Source organism: Anabas testudineus, chromosome 19 (assembly GCF_900324465.2).
Source record: "Anabas testudineus chromosome 19, fAnaTes1.2, whole genome shotgun sequence".
NCBI lineage: Eukaryota > Metazoa > Chordata > Actinopteri > Anabantiformes > Anabantidae > Anabas > Anabas testudineus.
The window spans coordinates 7,915,297-7,934,420 of record NC_046628.1 but is presented as its reverse complement, the minus strand read 5'-3'; the positions used below and the strand labels follow the sequence as shown (position 1 = coordinate 7,934,420).

At 40.1% G+C, this 19,124-nt stretch overlaps 1 protein-coding gene across 7 annotated transcripts in view; it reads left to right on the top strand.

Annotated features, from left to right (window-relative positions):
• The first annotated feature begins 1,075 nt into the window (after positions 1-1,075).
• Positions 1,076-19,124, top strand: part of si:ch73-103b11.2 (protein outspread) — a 44,855-nt gene continuing 26,806 nt past the window's right edge. For all 7 annotated transcript variants that reach the window (XR_003298282.1, XM_026351028.1, XM_026351027.1 and 4 more), the window contains exons 1-3: positions 1,076-1,919; positions 3,986-4,063; positions 5,431-5,496. Coding sequence is in view for 6 of the 7 variants with exons in the window: in XM_026351028.1 (XP_026206813.1) it covers positions 1,800-1,919; positions 3,986-4,063; positions 5,431-5,496 (264 nt within the window). In the remaining variant the exon portion in view is untranslated. The remainder of the gene's footprint in view (positions 1,920-3,985; positions 4,064-5,430; positions 5,497-19,124) is intronic.

Here is a 19,124-nt window from a genome sequence, read left to right as displayed (position 1 = left end):
ACCTCATACCTTTACACATAAACCAGATTTTTGGTGATTTAACCCCATCTGCTATCTATCACCCAGACATTCCATTTGATTCGGCTCTGACGTATTTAAGTGTGTTTGACCAATGGAAATTTAACACCAACAGATGGTGCTCTGCAGTCTGGAATCAAAACCACTTCGGGATCACTCTCCATGTTTAATATTAACACCTGCCACAGTCTATGCTCAAATCTGAGGTATTTACAAAATGATTGCCTTTGGTTGTACTAAAATAGCATGCAGTAGCAGTAGGAGTAATAGTTTCTACTAGTGTTTTTATGTTAGTCCCAATATAATAATGTAAGCAAATTAAGACATCATACCATATTTTGCATTAATGCCACGTGTTGTCTTCAAGAGTAAGATGCTACACAGATTTTGAGTGTGTTTAGTATATACTGATTACATTAAATGTTATGTTGCTGCATGTGTGATGCATTTGTAACACTTGAGATAAGATTAAATTGTCTAAGGGCCTTTTTGCAGTGTCTCCTCTTATCCGTACCTGCCATGAGGCAACATTTCTGTGCTTTTGCGTGCTCTACACCGAGGTGTTACCATTTTTTTTTGCCGACAGCCACTGTTTCCATGTTGGAAAAAAAGCAAAGGAAATGTTTTCACATTTAGTTACCCTTCTTTTTTCTTTGTTTTCTTGTTCTGCCTTTGTGGATTTTGATGATTAGCGCATGACACATAAAACAAACAATATCTGTTTGAGAAATAGTCTCTACTAATCGTGAGAGTGGCCTGAATAAATGAAGCTACTGGTTTGTTTTGACAGCATGACATGAAAAAACATGAGCTCAGGCCAATGTTGAAAACATCATTTTACATGGAAGTTACTTTGGTTGTCATGGCTTCTTTAAAGCTCACCTAGCATGAGCGAAAGTAGTGGAGGTTTTTACGGCTTCCTATTGGACGCTGCCTCGATTCGGGGGGCGTGTCGACGCATGTGATTGGTCGAGGTTGCTGTCACTCCTCATTCCCCGCCCCTCCCCTCCACCTCCTGAACGTATTTTCACGACAACACCAACCGCAGACTGCGCAGCAGCGTCAGCGAGGAGGGAGCTACGACGAGCGGGTCCCGGCGCTATGGAGCCAGCGGCGTCGACGGCTTTGTTAAAGTTGGATAACGGTGTTTGGCTTTGAGCAGAGACGCTAGAAACATGGAGCGGGTTTAGCGGCAGTGACTGTGGTGTCATTGGTTTGATAGAAAGACACACAGAGAGAGACAGAGAGAGAGAGAGAGAGAGAGAGAGGGGGCAAAGTGGACTCCCTCCCTCGGTAGAGCCGCTCCGTCCGATGGAGGCTGACGGGACCATTACAGCGAGCTCCAGGCCCGTAAAGCCACCTGTGAACCGCCGACACCTCGCTGGAGGACGTGGTTAAATAATAAGAAAAAAACCCAAAAGCAAAACCGAGCACACCTGGGTGACTTATTTGACAACTTGTCAGCAAAGGTCGGACACAAAACAGAAGTTAACGTTCGCCGGTTGACGTTAGCTGCGGGAGCGCAAAGATGACCGTCATAGATGTGACCTAACGAGAGGTCACGCACCGCCTCAGGTGAACGGCGCCCCGCAGCTCGCCGTGCGGACCGAGCGCCTCTGTTTTTTTTGCGGAGAGTTGTTCACCATACTTCGCCATCTGCAAGTTGACAGCAGCCTATTATTGGTCTGCGAGCACTGAGCAGTTCAGTTTGTAAGACTAGGACTTCTTTGGATTTTATTTATTTTTTCTTAAAAAAAAAAAAGCAAACAAACAAATCAGCCATGTCATTTAAAGACAATCCCTGTCGGAAATTTCAAGCCAACATTTTCAACAAAAGTAAATGCCAGAACTGCTTTAAGCCCAGAGAATCACATTTGCTCAACGAGGAAGACTTAACTCAGGTGATCAAGTGTTTTATTATTATTATTATTATTATTATTACTAAATTGTCTGTGTATCTGAGATCAGTGAAGCATTTAAAGAAACGTTTCATGGCCACATTTCAAACTGTTTGCATCTTATTGAATCAGTGCTAAGGTTAAGTTAATTGGACATAATTAGACCCCTTCCCCCCAAGGGCGCATATTGACCTTAATTCATGCAGATATAGGCCTCCACCCTGCACCATGTCTTACCAGTAGCTTATTGCCATCTGCTTTTGAATAATCTTTGTTTCCCATATTAAGATTACAAATGAACAACACACTAACATGCATTGCTCGGCTGTGGTATTGATAGTGCCAATGTGTAAATATTGGCATTAGGTCACATTTAACTCTTGACCTACATTGCGATCATTCCTTGTGGTAAGCAGGTTAACAGGACAGGTTAAGAGCCACCTGTATTCAGGTGGAGAGTTCATGCCAATCATGCTTCTGTTACTGAGTGTTTTACTTGTGGGTTGCTGGGTGGGAACATTTTACACTCTTTCCTGTAGTGGTTTCTGTTTTGGGATGGAAAGAAGTTTTGTCTTCCCTACTGGAATTTCTGACACAGTGGTTATCAAGCTGATCCTGTTATGGCTGCACTTGACTTAACATGACACGTATGACCTGTGGCATGCAGATCATGTACTGTAGGCCATTGTTTAAATGAGAAGATATCAAAGGCTTGCAAGCATCTTTCTGTGCATATTTCCAGTCACTTGTGTAATTCCTCTTGACTCTCCACCAACTCACCACTCAACAGCCCACACCACTGGTGCAGTATTACTTTGTAATTTATGATTGTAGGGAAAATAAGTTGAGGGGGCATTGTGAAATGAGCACACTCAAACAACACAGTCTAACCACTGAACCATTGAGGGGTAAAAAATGACCCAGATTCATCTGTGTATTTCTCTCTACCAAGAGGCCTTGCCATTCGGGCTGCAGTCAGGGCATGTCAGGAAAGATGGGATCGTTTTCTATATTGTGCTCTGTCTCAGTGCCCCACCTTAGCTTTTATACTGGAACTTTACTATAAAATTTACTATAAGGGTGATTTCCTCTTGATCCCATCTATGAGGTACTTCCTATCTGTTGTTTCTTATGCAAATCTAGACTGTTCAAAGTAATATTTAAGACTTATGATTTGTAAATTCCTGTTATGTCATTTTGTTTACTGAGTAACCCAGCTGAGAAACCTGCTGAACCTCCAGTAGTCATAGCAAAAGAGGATTTTGTGGTGGATTATACTTGGCTTTACATGCAGTGAAGTTTTGACTGTAATCAAACCCACCGATTGAGGGACATGAAGGTGCCAGGCGGCTGTAAATGTTAGAGCTTTTCAGTCAGATTTGTATGCTGTTCTATATATTTGCAAATTCAGTTGAATCTCATAAGGTACTTAATTTGTTAAGCTCTTTGGGTGCAGACAAAATCTTAGTGCAAAAATGTTTAGTAAAATTCAATGCAATGGTTATTCAGGGGTTTCTGGCTTGGGAAACAATTGCTGACTACTAGTGTGGCTGCAGTTCAAGTACACACCAGAACTATTTAAGAAAGACTGCCAGGCCAACTTGCATGTTTCAGTACAAGTTTGAATTGCAAATCTGTAGCCACAATATCTCCCAGGCTCTGCACCACTTCTCTATCCAGGTTCTCTTCTACTGTTTTTCTTGGTAACCCCTGTATCTTGCTGCCCCCTCCACCCACACTCCACCCACTTAGTGGATCAGAGGAAAAATCATGTGTACGTTAGCCTTTTATTATTTTTTTTTCCAGGGAAGCATTGGGCTCTGGAATACAGCCAAATGGAGAATATATACTGCAGTTAGCTAAAGGCAATTAGTGACTGATAAATACCTTCTTGGAGTTAAACTAAAATGTGTGTCAATGTAGGGTGGTCTGATATGGAGGCCACACTTTAGTCTATATCTATATTGAATCTCTATACTTTATATTTGTGTAATTGAACTGGTAATCAATGTTCTAATGTGCCTGTTTGCATGTTTGCTGTCACTGTAATTGTGATTTCCCTTTACCAGGCCAAACCTATATATGGAGGATGGCTGCTACTGGCACCAGAGGGAACAAATTTTGACAATCCCTTACACAGATCTCGGGTAAGTGGTTTTAGTTTACAGTTTAGTATATCAAGGGTGCTTAGAGGGTGCCAGGTAAATTAAACAAAACAGGTAGCTTAACTAATTTTGTCATCCATTCTGGCATTTTTTCTGACATCTGTTGAACAGGAGGTCTGGTTATTGCTGCTCCAGTAGCAGTTTCATAGCTTCCTGTGGGAGTCTTGGCCCTTTATCACAAGCAGACTCACTCTCAGGCAATAATGAGCCTAATATTGACTTTATTTCATGAATCCTGCTCCCCTAGCATCATGTAATTGGAGCCTTTTTCTGTTGCACCGCTTCCTTTATCAGCTTCTAGATTATGCTGCGGTGGTGCATCCCAAAGAGCAATAGGGAGAATGTGGGGGAGGTGAAGGAAAAGTCCCAGTTCTCACATCTACACTGATAGTTTCCATATGGGTTTTGGGGGAAAACACCTCTGGATCTTTCAACTCAACTACTGTCAACAGTCTACTGCTGCTTTGACATCATCACTTGTGTGACCTGCCCATTTTTATAATCAGCTTTAAACAGGGGGTATAATTGGTGGCATGTACACAGTGCTGAGGTAAGCAGTGACTGACCAGCAAACAAATAACAGAGAAAAATTGCTGATGTGGTGCATGAGTCATGTTTTAGAACCATTTTTACGTCTGGCGGGTTGTGGGTTTGTGGCTCTATTCAATGATACTGAGCTTGGTAGATTATTATTTATGTTTATTAGCCCTTTTAGTAGCCATATATAACTTACATTTGTAATGGCATATGTGAATATAACTGCAATGTTAACCTAAGTGAGAGTAACCAGCATCCATACTAAGACTTACCATAACCTTTTAGGTTACAAAGCCCCTCTCAATATTTCATGGATTAGGCTCTGGAATTGGAGCCCATGAAATATGATACTTGGACAAAATGGTGCATTAAGATAATACAGGGGCCAGTGGAGAACTGATCAAGCCAATGGGGGATGAGGTCCATGCAAACTGTCTTCTTATCAGTTTCAGAAATATAGACAAAAATACCAATGTGTTAAATTTGACCTTAGTCACTTACCGAACGCAATGGGCTTCATGTTCAGTAGCTTTGGTTCCATTTATAATGTGTAGAATGATAAAACATTGTCAGAAATTAGTTCACACTAAACATGACATTAATCTGGTCAGAAGTGTATGGATACAAAAATGTTTGGTTTTCCTAATTGAATTTGGCTAAAACTCGCACATTTAAATACAAAACTTTCAAACCATCTGAAACATTTACACTTTTTTTCCTTATGTTGCTGATGATTATTTTGCTGGAATCATAGATGTCTACCATTTCTTTACACTTTGTCACTAATGCATAATTGTCTTTCTCTTTTACAGAAATGGCAGAGGAGGTTCTTTGTCCTCTATGAGCATGGCTTACTTCGCTATGCTCTAGATGAAATGGTGAGTCAAAGCCTAATTTTTGTTAGCTGCTGATTCTTGTTTACCTTGAGGAAAAAAAAATATATAAATACTAAAATACTAAAACATATAGTGTTGCTTACAATCAACAACAGCAAACAGAAATAGTTAATATGCAAATGGGGAGCAAAAATCTTTTCTTATAAAAGGCTGGCTTTTTTTTTCCAGTGAAGGCCCTGGCCATTTTTCATTGTTGATACATCCCATGACAAGTGGCTAGGAAAGTCATTTTTTATTTCTATGTATAAAAGGAGCTGGTGTCAGCCAATAGACATGTATAAAAACAAGGAAGTAAAATACGTATCCTGACTTTAAAACACTGTAAGTCGATACATTTTGTAAGTGAAATTATTTTGTTACTTGCTTTTTTGTCTTTGGTGTATGTCAAAAGTACAAATTTATTAAGAAGTCACCCCTGTGCTTCTTGCACACTAGTATTTAGTGAATGTGCTAAACACTATGCTACCTAGCACAGCAGTGTCAAAAGGAATGAAGTGACACCACATAGTGTTAATACTAAAAGTCATTTGCCAAGCTGTGTGTGTGTTTGTTTAAGTGGCTGACACGTTGTGCAAAAGTCCCGTGACAACTTCCTGCTCTGAAAAAAACTGGAAAAACCACTCAAAGCCAGCAGATTTATGTCGTAGTGATCTTTATTGGTGCCACTGGTCAAACCTCTACATAATAAATAATACGAAGACACATAGTTTTTTGATATATTGACCCAATGTTTTGCTCAGCGTTATTTCCTAAACATGAGAGGTGCTTTGAAACAACGTAAGATAAGTATTAGTTGAAACAGCTCTTGCTTTGCCCTTTCTGTACTATACTGTATAGGACATTTTCTGGCAGAGCAGGGAGATGCTAAGAGGTTTTATGCAATAGAGCAGCAGGAGATAGGATGCTGTGTACATTTTTTTCTTTTCTGTGCCTGTCATTGCATTCTCCTGATAGAAATCTGGCACATGCTGAATCACTAGCCTGCTATTTACATAATCAATTCAAGAGCAGGAAAGAGCCTTCTTTCCAAATTTTTTTATTGTGCTAAACTTGATAGGCATACTGTCCTGTCCTTAATGTCTTGTTTAAACTAGAGCCTAGAGAATTGTGTCTGTGAGGCTTCAGTGGGGAATGATGACACCAGAAGGAGCATGGATGAAGTGTTTACAGGAAGAAACAAAGGAAAGAGACAGATGTCCTCCTTCCATTCACTGTTCTCTCTGGATGTCACTCATCATCTTTTCATCTTTCTTCTGAATGGAGGATCAAAGGGAGGGGGGTATCTGAAGGTGGAAATATCAAGTGACACTAAATATAGAACTTTACTTGTCACCAAGCGCATCAAAATAATTGTTTTGTGCAGAACATGCTGCACAGGGCGGCCTAATTGGTGTATATATATATATATACTGTATATATGGCAAAGTTGTTTTTGAGTAACGTACTAGAGACAGTTAAAATGTTCTGAACAAAATGTTTCAGATGGTCACAATCAGTGTTAAATTCAAGAATGAAAGTGACATTATGATCAGTTTAATGCTTCATTATTAGAGACATCAGGTCAAATCTGAAGACTGCCAGCTTTTGTCAGTGTAATGTTGCTCCAGACCACATCAGAGCCCCCATCTGAGAGCACTGGCTGGGGTTGTAGATGAGGAGGTGCCCCTCTGTTTTCCTCTCAGCCTGGTTTTATGGCGCTTGTATCTTGGCTGTAACCAAACCCAGATGGGCTGCGGTCCCAACCTGCAGGATGTGGCATGGCTCTTGGGGAAGGGAATGGGTTAGCAAAGGCCTGGGAGAGATCGCAGTTCTTGGAGCCACCGATTTAGGGTTACCCACCCACAGTGAACACCCAACACGGCAAACTACTGCCATCATTTCATGATAAGAGCAGCAGTGTCTTTGAAGAGCCATTATGTGCAAGAGACAAGTGGGGAAAAAATTTAATGTAGCTGCAGTAAGAAGTTGTCACTGATTGGAAGGATGGAGGAGATGACTATCAAAAAATGTTAGCTTGCATAGATTATGTGTTGCCATGGCTAATGGGTTACTGCAGCTTTCATAGATTATTCTTGGCATAAGCTTCAAAATACAGGAAGTTAAAATGTGTAAGATACATTTACTTTGAACATACGCTGTCAGTTTGGACCCCAATATTTGCTGAATGTACAGGCTGGCTTTTCCCACAGCAATGCAATGCAGTTTTTTTTGTGGAACGTTGCCAAGGCAACATGTTTTGTCCCTTTATCCAGCAACAGTTGACCATGGCATGTGTGACATGGGACAGAGTTATTCTTTATTTTGCTCAGAGCTCTGGCTGTGTCTGTCCTGACTGTGGGGATACAAGGCAGAACGCTCTGGAAGCAAAGCACAAGTGTGTGGGCTGAGGTTGTCTCTAGGCTCAGTCATATGATGAGCAAGCCTTTCTACAGTAGCTGTAGAAAAAAAAAACATCAGATGCAGCACTGAAGCAAATGTGCAAGGCTGAATTGGACTGAGTTACAGTTTATGCTGAGCTGCACGTTTCTCTCTGTGTGTGTGTGTGTGTGTGTGTGTGTGTGTGTGTGTGTGTGTGTGTGTGTGTGTGTGTGTGTGTGTGTGTGTGTGTGTGTGTGTGTGTGTGTGTGTGTGTGTGTGTGTGTGTGTGTGTGTGTGTGTGTGTGTGAGTGCACCTGTGACCAAGGGTGCTTGACTGCACAAGCCATGTCAGAAACAGGTGTAGCAAGGCTTGACAGACCTGACTGAATGACAGACACATTGAGAGAAAGTCATCGTATAATCATTTAGTGGTATAGAAAACAGAAATGAACAAATGTTGACCATAAACAGATGTACGATGAGGCTGCTGAAGACAAGTGAGAATCATAGATGTACACACAAAATCCATTAGCACTTTGTGGTGAGGGCAGGTATGTGGGTGTAGAGAGTGCTTCATCTCTACAAAGCCACTTTGATGACATCAGTCCAAGTTAAAATTATAAGCACCCACACTCTAATAACTGCTTCACGGTGCACTCCTAAATACCTCTCACAATACCTAACGCTCCTTGACCATGCCTTGACCTATTTTTCTGCCTGTTCTCACTGACATACACACCCACATCTCATAATGTGATCTAGAATGAATTAGTTATTTCTTGCTGTGAATTTGTTTTTGTTTGGTTTGGTTTTTCTTGATGTTTCCTAATCTCTGAGCTTGCACTGAATCACAGCCTGAGTTTTTAACATCCATACTGGTCAGTTAATGTGCTTTAGTCCAGACTGAAAAAGCACAGTATACCTGCAAATAAAATGAGGCTCCCTATTGAGTTGCAGTACACAAAAGGCCTATTCAGAGACACTTGAATTGCATTTGCCTTGAGACTGTGTTCACTGCAGTTGACTGTCTGTACTCTTGTTGTTTCTACAAGAACATGATGTTCTCATGACATTTCAGCTGTTGAAGTCATTCTCATTTCATCTCAGCTCAATTAATTTCCTGTGTTTACTGGAATTCAAATAGTGGACCTCTGCCCCATAGCACTATCCAAGAACTGAGACAGTTTTGACGAACTTCCTTCCATTTCCCACACATTTGTGCATTCTTTCAACCAGAGACACACTGTTCTGCACCGGGTCTCTCACACATGAGCATTCATAACCCCAGCCTGTGTTGGCCCTCAGACTTTTAAGACCTATTGACATACTGAAACATGTAAAAACTCTCTTCCTACTTTACCCACGTGAAACATTAAATTCAAATGAGAACCTTTTGTGTTGGTTTTGATATGAGGAGAACTTTCTATCGAGTGGATCAGTAAATTGGGAACCTCAGCTGTGTTGTTGCCTCCAAGCATCCACTTATTCTATGGAACAAATGGAAACTAACTACCCCACCATATCAAATTAGGGAGAAAGTCTTACTTAGAAAGTCCACTCACAGCTTATTGCAGACCATGAAAACAGATTTGAGGCAGAATTTAAAAACATTTCAGGGTACTTGAAATAAAGGACACTGGGCGAGGGAGAGATTGGAAGATGTATGACTGGGTATTGAAAGAGATAGATGTTTGATGGTTTATTTTAGTGGGAAAAGGGTCATATCTCATGTTAGCTCTTTGGATTGTTTACTAGGTGTTGGTCCATGGTGAGGCATGTGTTAGTTTTGTAGTGATATGGTGTGTTACTCTTTTTTAACCTCTACCTTTCCTTCCATGGGGTTTCAGTAGGAACTGATCTGCTGGAATGTAAACACCCATGGATTACTGTAGGGTCACTCTTCAAACCCCAAAGACTCAAAGCCACAAAACCATGGAAACAGCCATTTGTATAGCTTGTAATCACCAGTGTCTACAATGCTGCTCAACTTAATAGCAACCTCAGTATTTATAAAGAATGTTAACTTGTTTTTTATTTAAATACAAGTAAACTGATGGCATTTATTTTTGCAGGGACAGAAGGCTATGCATTTTGTCCCTCATTTCTTACAGCTCATTCATTTTCTAGTGGAAGTGCTTCAGGGCTGAATGGAGAGTAGTAATTGCCACAGCAACCAAAACTCATTTTGATGTACATATGAGCACAGCAATATAGTTTTAAGACTGACTAGAAAAATCTCTAACCTCCCCCAAGTCCTATCCTAAAGACTGCACTATATTTAGTGTTTCTTTTTAGATGGCAAAGGAACGTAGCAAGGCCTTTTTCTATCCTAACCAAACACCGCACATTGCAGCCTCAGCTTTCTGTCAGATCCAACTCTCTGTTTGATCTCTTGACCATTGATTGATCTGTCACAGAACGCAACAAACTTAACTACAGCTTCTTAAACTTAGATCAGAATTGATCATCAACCAAATGATACTAGATTGCATGTCCACTGTTCAACTGAGTGCTGTCCTTTCTGAGGAAAGTACTAGGCAAGTATGGTTACGCTGAATTTAGTAAAATCTTCTTGAAAGATAATTTGGGCTAGGTATGGGAATGTTCATTTAATAAATGACAAACCTGATTCTCTGTCTTTTGCTCTGACTGACTTTACTTTATGTCTTCTTATCTGTGCTCTTTAGTTTTTCCCTTGGCTTTAGTCACCACACCATTCCGGATGCAGCTAAAATAAAATCTTATCTCCTCCAGTTGCTCACTGTTTGAATATTTCTTTCATCAGAAGTACAGTAACTCTTTCTGGCTCAGGACCAAGTCTGCTCTCTAAACATTAAACTCCTGAGCTTGGCCTGGGTGTGAGTCACAATTCTAAATGGCACCACTATGGTCACTTTAGGTCTTTTATCGTTAGTATGTAGACTCATGGAGAATGGCCAAGAAACCTAACCCCAACTAATTAAAAAAAAATTTAATTGTGTTTTGTTCTCATTCAGAACCCAGACCACAGAGTCAAGAGATCAAATGTGAAAGACAGGGAGACATTTTGTGTTTTCACACTAATCCTTCCAACTCCCTATTCCCTATTTATTGTCCTTGTGTTCAACAGCCATAAAGCATTATGAGTCTAAAGCTAACTGTTTTCAAATTTCAAATAAATAGGTATAGGTAAATGAGAATAATAAAGCACAGAGACAGCATATTTAAATGGGACTAAATTGACCTGGTGATTCATAAACAAATTACCTAAATCATGAACAAAATCCAATTACATTTTTGAAAATGCCTCAAGTGGGCTTCTCTTTACCTATTAAAATATTTTTTGTCTACATGTCTGGCTATAAGGTTCTACTTAAGTTGTGAACTATAGCTATAGGCTGTAAGCAATAGAAAGCCTTTCTGTTCAAACGTCTGATCTGTTATTATATTGGTGTGCACTGCTGCGTGAGCCTGTGGACAGGATCATTTAACACAGGGCATTAGGTCTATCAGCACCTTGAGCAAAATTGTACTTTATTGCTCATAGTTAAGGTATAATGGTTTCTTAAGAGCTATCAATTTTCTATTGACATGGGGTTTTAGTTGATGGTAACCTCCCCTTTAAATTTCTCTTGGGGAATATGATTGGCATGCAGGGTTCAGCTAAATTCTTGATGGAGGTCCTCTGTTGATCCATGGTGAGAAGTCCCTAAAAGGCTCTTTTTCAGAATGTCTTTCAACCATCCCTTCTTTGTACCCTCCTTCATTTTCTTGTTCTTTTTAATGATTTCCAGCCATTCATTATCCAAAGAAAGGCAGGCTCCAGGAGGCTTTGGCTAAACCAGTGTCCACTCTCACTTGCACGGTCCTCACTTTTACTTTCCCATTACTCAATCCAATTCACTTTTCTTTCCTTTTATCTCCTCACTTTGTCTTATTCTGCCACTCTCTCATACCTCTGTCTTTCATTCCAGTCCTTTCTGTCCAATAAATCATTTGTGTTGGGGAGAGCAGCCAGCAGTATTGTGTAACTTCTCTCCCCCTAAAACCCTCTCTTGTCTATAAATCCAAACATGGCCTGACGGACTGCTTGCTCAGTTTGTTCTAAACATTAGATTTGACAAAAGGTTTAATTTAAAGTATCAGGGTGAGGGGTAAGCTAGTTGTGACACAGGCAATAATAAAACAGTGGGGTAGATGGGTAGGTGTCTGCATGTAAAGGGCGACTAAGACACACTTTAAAACTCAAAATAGCTCTTGCGAATTACCCACATATACACACCACTGTATACTGACAAAATAGTAGTCATTTAAATTTAGATGCGGCAATGCAGTACTTTAACACAGAATACCACTAAATTATACAAGCATTCTGCTCTTACGCTCTCTGGGTGTTTTTTAGGTTATGCGTTCTGTTGGCAGAGTTGATTCGTTACATCACTGCACTAAGAGGTCTTAGTTGCACCAAGTCCAGTTATAACCTGGCCTGAGACTGAGTGTCTATTAGACTGCTGCCTTGTGATGGCCGGCATTAGTTGCAGCTGCAGCTGCAGTTGTAGGTCTGTCAGAATTGCAACAGGTGCAGGTGTATTGGTTGACCTTTAACCTAAGCTTAGTCACCTGCCAGTCCAACCACCTGTTAAGAATATTTTTAGACATAAAGAGCAGAAATAAATGTTCTGGAGATGATCTGCAGAAATAAAATAACCGTACCATTGACATATAGCTCAAAGTATCACCTAGAAGAAGCTCTTATTAACATTTTTAATCCTCTGTTCATGGGTAGGGTTCAAAAGCCACATAACCTGCAACTTAAGTATGTTTTCTTCCTAATTGTTTTTGGATCAACCACCAATTCTTTAAAAACCAACTCTAGCTTTGTCAGGACCTGACCCAAAATTCCCAAACCCACAGCCATGGACTGGCCTATCTCCAACCTCAGTATCTAATCAGTTTAGTGCTCTCTGTGCTTTTTCTTGGCTTTAAACAAAGCAAGAAAAAATGCCCACTTTACCTAAATGCCAGGTTAGTGCTGTGAAATATTAAGTAATGAAGGGAAGTCCAAAAAAGCAAACAACTGATTGATTATTAGGGAGTGAGTGTTGCTTGATGCAGAAGAAATGCAGATGCCAACAGAAGAATCAAAATAACAAAAATCAAATCAGTCAAATGATCTTGTTTGCCTTTGCAAAGAGCAACATATTTTGTTCATCTGCATGAAGTTGGTGTTAACCATTAATACTTTTTGAGTACTGATCAAATGTTGTATTGAGAATGGTCATAATTCTCATGTAGCTCTGCTTGGTCATATTTTTAGACTTAAAATATCGTATTTTGACATCTGACATCATGTCTCTTATGTTTCTGACAGTGTAGTGGTAAGATCGCTGTCCTCCATGTGGGGGAGTTGGGTTTGTATCTGGGATTTGGCCTACGTCCAGTAGGGGTCCTTAGGAAAGACCTCCTTACGCTTACTCTGCCTTTGTACCTTGTATCTCACTTGGAAGTTGCTTTAGATAAACGTGTCTGCTAAATGTAAATGTGTTACACTGATGACCTGTCCAGGGTGTACCCTGCTAAGAATTACTCAGCCCCTCTCCATTTTCCCTTTTCTTATGCCTCTTGGGCTATTTTACGTTCTCTTAGTGAGGCTATGGCAGATTTGTAGCCATTTTTTTAAGCCTCACTACAAATAGAGTTTTTCACATACAGACTGTGTTGCAGAAACTAGTTTCATGGTAATTTTTGTGTGTGTGAATGATATTTGTGTTCCTCTTTTCAGACTGGAATAGTTTTTATTGAAACCTGGCAGTATTTCTAAAGCCACAACTTGTAATAGATGTCTGTTCACCTTGGCCTACTTTCGAAAGTGCTGTGTCAAAGCACTGCAGTATCCCAGACACTGCTGTTTTGGGCAACCCTGTGATATTCAAACAACTGTTTAGTTTAGTTTAGTTTTTCTTCAATTATTGCTTTTGTTTCAAAGTTGAGACAAAAAGCTGATTGAGCTGCAACTTTAGGATTTAATGCTGTAGAAGTCAGAGATTGAGCGGCACTGTTTGGGGAAAACATTAAGATACTTTAAAAACTAAAGTGGTTCCAGCCTCCAGTTGTAATCATTATTGGCCATGTAGCTACAATAAGTTTGTTTTGGTAGATGCTTTCAATGGTTCTTTTATGTATATTGTTTTCTGTTTCTGCATATATTACATATTAAGTAAAATGAACATGATATATTTTTTTCCTCAAATCCTAAAACTAGAAAGAGGGAACCCAATTACTACTTTACTATTACTTTTTTCAATCAATGAAATCAGCTCTGAGTCTGGGAGGCCTTGTCCCATTTAAAGGAGAGAAGCCTGCATTTACTTTCACATCACCTAGGGATTTAGATAAGCTACACTTTTCTTGCATCTGTAGTCCACTACCCTGACATAGACTTCTGAATAAACTGTCTTCATGTTTAGTTTGTCTCCTCAGCTTCACCAGCTTTCACTGTTATCTTTGGTGTTTAGGATGTTTCTCATGTCACCTTGTTTAGAGATTACTCACAAAGCAGATAACAACAGAACACACACAATGCTTGTCTAAAATGCAGTGTCGGAAGTGAAATATTAAGTAGAGCAAGTTAGCATAACAGGTGTTTCATTTGTTACAGATGGGTAAGAACGAAGAAAAACAAAAAGAAATAAGGACACAACCAACTTTAAGGAAATTGGGTGGCAAATAAGGGAAAAGGTTACAAGTCTGGGAAACTATACACTCACGTAAGAGTGTCAACAGCCAACACAACATGACACAACTCGATTGTAGCACCTGTTTCTGCAGCCAGCCCATCTATTCTGTCAACACCCTAGACACCACTGATCTCACTGATTTCACACACTCCTGCCTGCCTTTTCTTGCAATTCATTATGCAGTCATTATTTTTATAGACATTACATAACACTACATTCAAAGCTTAAATTACAGTGTTGAATGTTGTGGAGTAAGAAAATAGTATACTGTAGACAAATTGTTGTCTTTTGTATTCGCACACATTCACTTAATCCTGGAGGGTTGTATCCTGGAGGGTCCCTGCCAGCACATGGTTCATGTAACTCTAGCACCATTGCATATAGTTGACCACAACCCTAGCCTCCATTTGAAACACCATACTAGTGGAGAAATGATCTTCATCCTCCAACTCACCCTCCTCTTTCTCCTCCTCTGCATTTGTCGATTGCTGGCTCTTAACACAGCGTTAAACCACCCACATCCTCGCACCATTCTCCATAAGAAGAGCAGTACACCACCCACAGTCCTTTCTGAAATACCTTGTACAAAGATGTTTAGTGTTTTATGATTTGTTTTTCTCAGAATGTTCTGTTTATACAGTGCTTTTGCAGTTAGTCTTCATTCTGACGCTGTGTTACCAAGCTCAGAGCAGATGCCTATACTGTAGTATTCATCCAAACATATTTAGTGCATACCAGTGGGTTGATGTGGTTTTAAAAATGCCTGGAGGAGAGTACTTGGCCCTGCAGCAGAAATGTCAAATATCCACCATATGGTTTGGTGTGATTTTTTTATAGCACTATACAGTATGTTTAAAGTACATTCAAGGGGTTAGGGATGGTATTATAGCTGAGGATAAAGCAGATATGATGGGTGAAGGTAGTGCCTTAAATTTGTCGATATTGGGATAAAATTACAAGCCTGTAGGGCCTCTGATTTTAACTTGCCCATGACCAATCTGTCAGGCTTAGCTCTTGGTGTTTGTGATTTTTGTGGACCGAGAGACCGTGTATTTGATATTCCTCCGTAACAAGACTAGAGGTGACTCCATTCGTCTGGCACCTGTGGACATTTCCCCGCAGCTAGTTGTTGGCATGCTCGCTGGTATCAGAAATGTGTGTTTACCTCTGTTGTCCTAAGTTGCTAAGGAAAGATTTATTGCATAATTGCTGTTATCGGTAACGAGCAGGGGATGTTGGACCCTGAAGAGACCTGATTCTTGGCCATGATCATGAGTCAGGATGAAGTGGTGCCAGTTCATCAGCTTCAGTGTCTTTAATGATCAAAGTCAAATGGCTTTGGAGGCAGGGTGAAGAACTTGGAAACTGCTTGGGGATCCTGCTGATACTTGTCTAGAGGAGAGTAATGCAAGTTAATATGTGAAGTAGTATTTGAATTTGTCACCACACAAGTTGTCAGACAAACTGGCACCTAATCCCAAAAAACAGATGTTCCTAATCAACTTACAGGTGTTTATAAGTGAAATTTGGCAAATGTATTGAAAAAGATGTTGCAATAAGTCACTTAATCACATAGTTGAATACCATTCATGCTCTTCTTTAGTGAGTCAGTTTTCTGTAGCTGCACTCTTTCCATGACTAGAAAAACCCAAAAATGTTGATGGCAGAGGAAGAGAATTTGCTTCACCACCAAAATTGAAAGTAGACCATTAGACATCTGCCAAAAGAAGCAAATACTTCTCCCTCTGTGTCATAAGGGAGAATGGGATGTTTTGCTAAGCTGCAGAATGGCCAAGAGTAAAGAAAGCCAAGGGCGCAAATGCATGCATGGTGTGCTAATTACCATTTTCCAAACAGAGAGTTGGTTCTTAATGAACATTGTTGTATTTCTACACAACATCTGGACAGAGATCAAAAGACATATAAATACTATAGTAAAGGGAGGAGATAAAAGCCTAAACTACCTGGGTCATGAATTGCATTGAACTTGAGAAGAACCAGTTATTTTTAAGCATCATGGCCATTCTATTGTGTGTGTTTTATTATTATTAGTTTTATTATTATTATTCACTGTCTTTAGTATTTCTTGGCTTCCCTAATTTGTTAAGCTGGGAATAGTATCTTTGTTCACCCTGGCTGCAGGTAGAGATTGCAAATTAACTGTAAGTACTTCATTTATACTCATATTGTTATATTCTGTAAGCTAAAATAGCTTAAATAGCTATATTTTAACACTTTTCTCAACTATTGACAATCAGTCAGTCAATACTTATTTGATTTATCAATAAAATATTTAAATATAAACTTAATTCAACTTTGACATGACCATAATGAGAATTTTTACCAGCTGATTGACAGTTGTCCATTCATCTGTGTTTTTTATAATATTTTGAAGATAAAATACAGCCAGATAAATATTGGTGCTGATAAAAACTTGCCTTCTGCTCGAGTCGAAAAGAGAAACCAAATCTTTTTCTGATTTGTCCTGTTCTCCCCTTGAAACTCTGCTCAATGATCTCTATTGAGACAATGTTCATTCTATTGTCTGAACAACTTGAGAGACAAAAATAAGTTTATACTGGCTTCATAATTTCTATGCTCTGATTACAAAGGGAGCACTTGTTTGGGCCTCTTCTCTCTCAGTCATTTCCTTGTTGAGGGTTAAGGGGAGGAGTGGCTCTTTGGACTGTGGCAACTGACAATCCCACATTGTGTGAACTGGTGCTGTTTCACAAAGGGCCTATTGTGGAAAGCAGTGGCCTGGGGAGAGGGGACTGGGTCTAGACTAGGTGACAGAGAGGTGTGGGTTCAAGGGGCCTGGGTCTGGGGGCTAGAGCTGCAGTGGCTGGCCCAAAGTAGGGGCGTGTTATGGTGCTCAGCTGATACAGTACTTACAAGGCTGCACACAAGTGCCCCACAGCTCTAGCAAAACATGTACTGCAGTCCCACACAACCACCATCGCGTTCATGTAACCAAATCTCTCAGAGGTGAGCAACTTTATTTAAATAGTAAATAAATAAATAATCATTCCATTTCACTTTCCTCTTACCCCAACTGGTCAAGGCAGATGGCCGCCCACCCAGAGCCTGGTCATGCTGGAGGTTGCTTCCATTAAAGGGAGGTTTTCCTTTGCGCTGTTATCTAATGATTACTCCAATAATAATAATGAGATATGTTATTGATCCCCTTGGGGAAATTGTGAATGGACAGCTGGCAGACAGTACATATCAGTGCTACTATGGGGTTTCGTTGTCTTGTTCAAGGACACCTCAACAAGTAACTAGGAGGAACTGGGAAACAAACCACTAACCCTGGAAACTGTAGATGATTGCTCTATAAGTGGAATTTGTTGGGTTTTCTGTATAATTCTATGAAGTTGTATTGTTTTATTCTGTAATGTTGTAAACCTTACATTGTGTAAAGATGACTTTTATTGTCATTTGATGCTATATAAATAAACTGAATAAAATTGTATAGAATTGAATATCAGCTGTTGTCAATCTGATCTATTTTCTGTCCTAGAGAATCTGATGCTGTGATTATAAAACTGGTTGCTTAAGCTGCTTGTACAACTGTTCCCAGAATTTGATATATTCTGCTCTTTATCCTCTTCTGACTCTAGTTCAAGGACAAGCCCACATGTGGTGTACTCTAGATTTGTTTACACAGACAGATGGCCGGGCAGAAGTCATAGTCCACACACCCCCTCTTTTTTACTGCATTGCTGTTCCTCTTGACCACCAACTCAAGACTTCCTTGTCTCACCCTCAACTGTTCCTTCTTTCTGTCCCCAAACCTCCTTCCTCTCTCCATGTCTGAGAGTGACAGGCCTCTTAGGTCAAGCTGACGCCAGTCTCTCTGTCCACTCTGAAGTAGGCCTAGGCCCTTGCCCAGCTGTCCCAAGGTCTGTTTGTCCGTCTGTCTGTCAGGCCCGGCTGTTGTCTTCGCTTGTCACCTTAATGTCAAGAGCCTTTCATTGATGGACCATTTTAAAGCCACTGGCATAAGAAGTTGAACCGGCATGATGCTTCTTAGTAAACGTACCTACCGAGTCATATTGTGTGGCACCTTTGTGATACCACGGTACAAGACACACTGTGTATAGGTTATACCATCACTGCCTAGACATTTCAGAATATTGTCTTAGTCTTGCCCTACTTAAACCAGCCTGTCATTCTCCTTGTTCCAGTTTGCTGTGTCAAATGTTGACACTGCTATAATTTTACAATAGAGACAGTGGTAAAAGTTGAGAGCGAAAGTGACATTTAACAGTGATGAAGTGAACAGGGCCTCTTATCTGCCATCTGGGTAGGATTACCACAAACTGTTAACCTCCCCTGTCCACATGAGAGCCTATCCATATGGTTAAATTGCTTGGTTACCATGAAGCTGTGGTTATTCTGCACAAATTAGACACTTGAGTTGGATTTGCGTGGTGGGTAGCTAACTTGAATGTGATACCTTTTAATTTTGTTTCCAGATCTTTCTCCTAATATACAGTATTCTTAGTATTGCTGAGGGCTGTAATTTATCAT